The sequence below is a fragment of the Myotis brandtii genome, unplaced genomic scaffold, assembly GCF_000412655.1.
Source record: "Myotis brandtii unplaced genomic scaffold, ASM41265v1 scaffold555, whole genome shotgun sequence".
NCBI classification, from domain to species: Eukaryota; Metazoa; Chordata; class Mammalia; order Chiroptera; family Vespertilionidae; genus Myotis; species Myotis brandtii.
This window is the reverse complement of record NW_005370065.1, coordinates 84,897-89,745: the sequence shown is the minus strand read 5'-3', so window position 1 is coordinate 89,745 and position 4,849 is coordinate 84,897. Positions and strand designations below refer to the sequence as shown.

The following is a 4,849-nucleotide window of genomic DNA, read 5'->3' as shown; positions in this document are numbered from 1 at the left end:
CCCCCCCCCCCCCCCCCCCCCCCGCACCTCCCATCACCCACTGGGCCCATGAGCAGACAGATACGTCAAGGGATGTGCTCTGAGGCCTGGCGAGGAGCCACAGGGATCCGGTGTGGGGGGATGGAGGTGGGAGTAGTCAGCAGACAGCATTCCATGCCACCTTGTCCTCTCTCCCCACCCCACTCCCGACTTCCCCACCTTCCTCGCTTTTAACTTAAGAGGCACAGATTTTGTGCAATGACAAGGAAAGGGAACATTCAGTGCCAGGCTTTTAATTACAATTGCTTTGGGCTGCTGGCCTCCACGCCAAATGGTCACATGGAGAGCGTTTTATCACACCACAAAGCCGAAGGATCCAGTCTGGTGTGTGCACGCGGCACCTGGTGAGGGTGGGGCTGTGTTCCCACAGGGAAGGGCAGCGGACAGGGCTGGCCGAGTGCAGCCTGGGCTTAGGGAGTCACTGGGCTGGATGGAAAGGTTGCTGGGCTCTCCCAGCAGGCTCTAGGGAAGGCCTGTAGTCAGGGAGGAGAGGGGTCTTTGGGAAGAAGGCCAAGCTCTGGAAGGATGATGAGGATCGATGGTACTGTGAGGGACAGCCGAGTGAGCAATACAATGGTAATCTTGTCCACGACACTACAATTTACAGAGAGCTTTCCACTTTCTTGAGCATGCTTAATCCTCACATCAATCCTGTTTAGGCGACACAGCTCAGAGAAGGGGTGTTACTTGCTCAGAGTCAAACAGGTAGAAAACCAGGACCGGAGCCCTGGCCTCGCACTGCGTCCATAGCAGTCAGGGCTGGTCCCCCAGGAGCCAGAGGAGCAGTCCAGGCAGAGAACGGGTTGCACCCCCTGGAGCCACAGGGTAGCCTCGCTCAGGGCAGCACCGTGGTGACGCTGGTGACCACCACGTGCTCTGAGACTTTGGAGACGGAGCATCGGCTCTGCAAGGACAAGGACTTGTGCCTGGCAGAGGAGCGGGGGCTGGGGGTCCTCAGAGAGCCGCAGGGACCCAGGCGGGGCAGGCAGCAGGAGAAGGCAGCTTTGAACTGCTCCCGGAATTTGCCTTGGTTGGGAGACAGAAGACACAGCCATCAGGAGACGGATGCAGCCGGAAGGGGCCTTGGGCCCAGGGACACCCACGCAGCTCAAGCCAAGCTGCCTATGAGGGGGTGGGAGGGAAGGGTAGAGTGGGATGGAGAGAGCCCCAGAGCCACCTCATCACTGCCAGGGAGAGAGAACAGAGGCCGGGAGCAGGTTCCCAATGAGAAATGCAGTTTTTATCTGATTCCTTGACTGCGCTCTGGCTCTGAGCCCGCTCTAACCGTGTAAACATGGTGTCTGGCTCAGGGGCCTCAGATCATGTCTGCCCTCCTGGGCGTGCAGGTGGAGGGGCTCAGGGCTCACGGAGGCTTTCCCATCTCTGTCCCCTGGTCATGAAGATGACAGCAGCAGCAGCCCTCACACCAGGCATTGTGCTGGTGCCTCAGCACCCTGGGAGCCTGGGGTCCTTTATCCTCACTTCATAGATGAGACACAGAGGTGCAGGCTTGCCCAAGGTCACCAGCTAGCCGTTGGCCCTGGTTCTAACTCGAAAGCCTTTTGTCTAAATGGGAAGAGTGAGTGGGGAAGGAGGGACTACCACAGCCACCTTGTTCAGCAAGGGCACCAGGGAGACAGATTTTATCTGGAACTGAAACCTTGATCATGTTTCAGCATCCCACCAGCCTCCAGTGCCCAGCAGAGGGCCTGCCTAGCACACAGTAGGCGCTCAGTCAATGTAACCGCAAAGGAATGCACTGTGCCTGCTGCAGCGTGCATCTCTCTGTTCTCTCTGAGCTAGAGACCACCTGGCCAGCCTTGGTTGAGTAATTCTTGAGTCTCATGAGGGTTATTATATTGACCCCAGGTCCCTTTCAACCTTTTTTGGAAGATTATTTGTGTCCAGGCCTGAACAGTCATCTGGACCAGTTCTTTAGGCCGTAAGTCAGGGGTCGGGTGAGTCACCCTTTTGCTGGGCTGGGGGACTGTGTGGAAACGGAGGTGGAGGGCATGGGAAGTGCGGGACAGGAGAGAGGAGGCCCAGGTTGGGGTTGGGGACCGGGAGGCCTGGATTTCCAGAGTGGGGAGCAGGAGGACTGGTGCTGGAGAAGGGTGGATCCAGGGATAGGGCCCCCCCCCCCAAATTCTGGCCCCTCTGCCAGTGTGTGTCTAGCTGGGCATGGGGAAGCCCTCTGGTGATGCCCTGAGACCCGACGATGCCTTGATTACGAAGCCATCCCTCAGGCCCTCTTCCCACAGGCCTGCTTCCCTCTGGAGCCTGTGACCAGGCTGATTGGAGGTCCTGCTGTGCACACACCTGGTGGGGGTGGAGACGAGCTGTCCTACTACTGCCCTCCCCACCCACTCACTGGTCTGCATAATCTGCAAAACTGGACCCTGGGTGCTGGTCAGCTTCCTTTGGCCACAGTTGGGACTGTGGCCGGTCTCCCACTCAGACCAGGACTCCTGGGGTTAAGTCCTCCCCCTGAGTGGGAGTGACCAGAGCAGGGTCATGATTCCCAGGAAGGAGTAGGTATGGACCTCCCTCCCCCGCCTTCTTTTATTTGGTCTGGATTGAGGATGGGGAGGCTATTGCCCTGGGGACTGTTGCTGCCCTCGGCCACTCTGCCTCCCCAGCCCACTCACCACTGAGGAAGTTGTAGATGATGGGGTTGGCCGCGCTGTTGGCGTACACCAGCCAGTGGGAGAAGGTGAAGCAGGCATAGACGGCCTCTCGGTCGTTGGCTTGGTGGAACATCCCGAACACCCTAGGACCGAGGGGAGGAGTCAGAAATGGGGCAGACGTGTGTATGTGTTTATGCTCCTAAGCTGCAGGGCGATAAAGTACAGGAGTTCCCACTGCCCCTTCCATCCACCCCTTTCCTGGGCCTCTGGGTCTGGGGTCGTGACCACAGTTTTGGGTTCTTGAGCACAGAGTATGACTGGAGTGGACCTAGGGGCAGGCACCAGGGCACATCTGCTCAGTCACCGGCTATCTGACCCCCTGGGTCTCCCCATCCATGTTCTCATCCATCCTCACAGCAACCTGATGAGTCATAGACACACCATTTTTCAAACAGGGAAGTCAAGGTACTGGCCCAAGATCACTCAGCCAGGAAGTGGCCACGCACTAACTCTCACTGAGATGTCTCATGTCAAATAGTCTGTTCTTTCCCTGCACCCCGAGGCCTCTCGCTCGCCATGCCCCTGTGCTCCCTCCGCTCAGCGTGCCGTCCCTCCCTTCAGGTCTCTGCCAAATGTCACTTCCTCAGAGAGGTCTTCTTTTAAAAACATATGCTATTTTTTAAAAAGATTAAAAAATAAAACCACCAGCCCCTATCACCACCACTCTCTATCCACTCTCCATATTTTTTTCTTCGTAGCAATTGTCACTGCCTGGCATTATATATAATGCATATTTATTTCTCTCTCCCATTGGATGTGGCCTCTGTGAAGGCAGGGATTCTGTACTGTGCACTGTTCACTGTGTTCCCAGCCCTACCATTTGACGAGTGAGTGAGTGAGTGGATGGAAGAATTTTCACAGTAGCCCTAGGAGGCCAGGACTGTTACTATCACATGTTACAGATGAGGAGACTGAGGCTCCAAGAAATGACCTGCCCCAAGGTAATATCATAGCTTTGGGGTTAAGCCAGGTCTTTTTCCAAAGCAAAGACAGCGCCTTCCTCTGACCCCATAACCATCTCCTCACCCCTAACCTCTCCCCAAGTGCTCTCACCTCTTCAGGACATTGAGGACACTGATGGGCAGGTAGCAGAGGGCAAAGACCAGCAGCACCACCATCAGCATCTTGGCTGTCTTCCTCCGAGCGCGCATTTGCTTCACCTCAGCCAGGAAGGCCCGGGCCCGCGGCGGGGGCCCTGCGCCCAGGCCCTGCCCCTGCTCCTCCGACTGGTCTGAGGGCCGCTTCCAGTTCCTCACCAGGGCCGATGTGGTGCCCGGGATCTGTCCAGCACACACAGAGACAGCGGTGGTGGGAGGAGCTCCTCGGAGGTCAGGCCCTTTGCTGGGCTCTGCTTCGGGCTGGACCCTGGGGCAGGTGAAGGTGGGTGAACGGAACAAACCCTTGCAATAGGAAGGAACCTAACATTCATAACAGAGACCAACACTCTGGACTGAGTGTGAACACCTGCTTTCATTTCCTATTGGCTCATGGGGAGGCCGCCCCAATTAGGCCTTTGGGGAAGATATTATTGGCCCTTGGTTAGAGATGAGGCAGGGGAGCCTAGGCAACATCCTCCCATCCATCCTCATGGGGTCACCTCCTCCATCTGTGGGGGTGGGGTGCAGGTGGGTCTTGCCTCCTCCTGGCCCTGCCTGCCTGTGGGGAAGCCACGGCAAGGCTGAGCCAGGGAACAGCATGGACTGGCCTGGCCTCAGAGCACAGGTCCCAGCCTAGGTCGGCGCCCATAAGCCTATCGTGGTCCAGGCTCCTGGAGCGGCCACAGATGCCCTCGAAGCCCCTCCCACCGCTAGACACCTGAAGCTCCCCGCAGAGGGCATGTGGCCAGAGTGCAGGAAATGGGGCCTAGGGCCGCTCAGCCATTCCTGAGCTATGCGACCTTGCTCAGCGCACTGTCCTTTCCCGAGCCTTGGCTTTCCTGTCTGTGAGATGAGAGAGCGACTGCTGCCCTCTTGACTGGCGGCTGTGAGGAGCAGGTGGCATGTGTTGGTGGACGGAAGGCTGGTCATGCTCTGGCCTGCATGCTCTCACTGCCCAGACACTGGCCCAGGACTCACTCCTGCTGGTGCCAGGGGGCCTCTGAGCACCCCCAGCCCCCCCAAACC

At 57.9% G+C, this 4,849-nt stretch overlaps 1 protein-coding gene across 2 annotated transcripts in view; it reads right to left on the bottom strand.

Annotated features, from left to right (window-relative positions):
• Window positions 1–53: 53 nt before the first annotated feature.
• The window catches only part of HCRTR1 (hypocretin (orexin) receptor 1), an 8,408-nt gene continuing 3,612 nt past the window's right edge, over window positions 54–4,849 (bottom strand). The window contains exons 5-7 of one of the 2 annotated variants that reach the window (XM_005878324.2): window positions 3,780–4,006; window positions 2,688–2,809; window positions 54–1,065 (exon numbers count right to left, since the gene is read on the bottom strand). In XM_005878324.2, coding sequence (XP_005878386.1) covers window positions 875–1,065; window positions 2,688–2,809; window positions 3,780–4,006 — 540 coding nt within the window. In that variant the 3' untranslated portion in view covers window positions 54–874. Of the gene's footprint in view, window positions 1,162–2,687; window positions 2,810–3,779; window positions 4,007–4,849 lie in introns of both variants that reach the window. The other variant, XM_005878323.2, reaches the window with a different exon arrangement.